The following is a 1,830-nucleotide window of genomic DNA, read 5'->3' as shown; positions in this document are numbered from 1 at the left end:
AAAGATTTTTGCAGTTTACAAAGCCCAATTTGATTTGTACCGATTTTTAATAGTTTGACCATATTTAATCAAATTAATTCGTTGAAATGATAACACACTAATCCAGATCTATTTACCATGTATAGAAATAAGTATACTATAATTAATTATACTGGAAATAAAAAATGATACCGTATTGTTTTCGCCAGATTTCAAAATAGGGGAAGAGAGATTCAGTGAAGTCATGAGTATGATCACTACTATGAACAACTTTGGCTTGTGATGCAGAGTTGATTCTGTGCATTTCAAGCAGATTCCCATGAAGAAATGAAGGTGGTGGCCCACTTATACCTTGCATTCTTAGCTTCCTTCTAACCCTTTGAGACTTTACCCACTCAATCCCATGCACAAAACCAACCCACATCACCATTCCAACCATGCCAATGAAACAAACCAACATCACTACCTCCATTTTTTTTTCTCTTCAATCTCACTTTTCTCTCTTGGTGTGTGTGATTGTGTTTGCTCTTTAATTTGTTATTTGTTCAATGTATTATATTTATATAAGATTATACGCAAAGTGTATAGCATTAATTGTGGAGTAAATGGTCAATTTAATTATTGAAATATCATTTATTTTTTAAATTGGTCTATCGAAAATTTTTTTAATCAAATTTATTTTTTAAAGATTTTAAATTAGTCAGGTTAATTTTTTTGTTATTTTTATTATTAACAGTGTTAAAGTTTATTGATGTGATAAGTTAGGTAACATCACATTACATACTTAGTAATTTTAATTGACTATTAACACGATTAATTTAAAAAATTATATCAAATCAATATCTTAAGTTCTCCCACTTAATTAAATTTTGATTTGATCTAATTTTATAAATTTATTATGTTAGTTGAGACTCTAAAAATGTGTTGTAGTATTATTTAACGTGTTATATTAACAAATTTTGAAACCATCAATAAAAAAGTGACAAAAAAATTTACACAATTAATTTAAAATCTTTAAAAACAAATTTGATTAAAACAAAATTCGAGAACCAAGTTGAAAAACAATTACTCATTGATTATGTGCATGTTTGGGCGCCATTATTTTGTTAAAAAATATCTTTTTTTAATGAAAAAATATCTTTTTTTTATTTTTAACGTGTTTGGCAAATTTTTAATAGTAAAAGTAAAAGCACTAGTAAAATAAAAAAAAGATCTTTTTTGAAAAACTGTAATTTACATCTTTTTTTAAAAGATCTTTTTTCCTTAAAAAAAGATGGTTTTCATGTAATAAATGAACAAAAAAGTACTTTTATATTGTTATACCCAAACATAATTGATAGATAAAAAGACCTTTTTACATGAGATATCCAAACATAAAATTACTTTTACTTCTTTATAAGATCTTTTAAAAAAAGATAACTCGAAAAAAAATCTTTTCTTAGAAGCTCACCCAAACAAGCCCTTACATCTTTTTTTAAAAGATCTTTTTTCCTTAAAAAAAAAGATGGTTTTCATGTAATAAATGAATAAAAAAGTACTTTTATATTGTTATACCCAAATATAATTGATAGATAAAAAGACCTTTTTACATGAGATATACAAACATAAAATTACTTTTACTTCTCTATAAGATTTTTTAAAAAAAGATAACAAAAAAAAGATCTTTTCTTAAAAAATCACCCAAACAAGCCCTATAGGTTGAAAATTAAAAATAGATACGTTAGACTAACTTCAATGGAACACTTCTTGAGTATTAGTTTTGACTTTTGAAGTAACTGAACTGATTTAAAATCAAAACTTATATTCGATATCATTTTTAAAACGATATTGATATCAATGAGAAAATATCTA

General features: G+C 24.8%; 1 protein-coding gene across 1 annotated transcript in view; it reads right to left on the bottom strand.

Moving 5' to 3' along the window:
- LOC107622033 (cytochrome P450 714A1-like) overlaps window positions 1-510 on the bottom strand; it is a 5,792-nt gene extending 5,282 nt beyond the window's left edge. The window contains exon 1 of the mRNA XM_016323968.2: window positions 172-510. Coding sequence (XP_016179454.1) covers window positions 172-451 — 280 coding nt within the window. The 5' untranslated portion in view covers window positions 452-510. The remainder of the gene's footprint in view (window positions 1-171) is intronic.

This window comes from Arachis ipaensis, chromosome B10 (genome assembly GCF_000816755.2).
Source record: "Arachis ipaensis cultivar K30076 chromosome B10, Araip1.1, whole genome shotgun sequence".
NCBI classification, from domain to species: domain Eukaryota; kingdom Viridiplantae; phylum Streptophyta; class Magnoliopsida; order Fabales; family Fabaceae; genus Arachis; species Arachis ipaensis.
The sequence above is the reverse complement of the archived record's forward strand: the minus strand, read 5'-3'. Positions and strand labels throughout refer to the sequence as shown.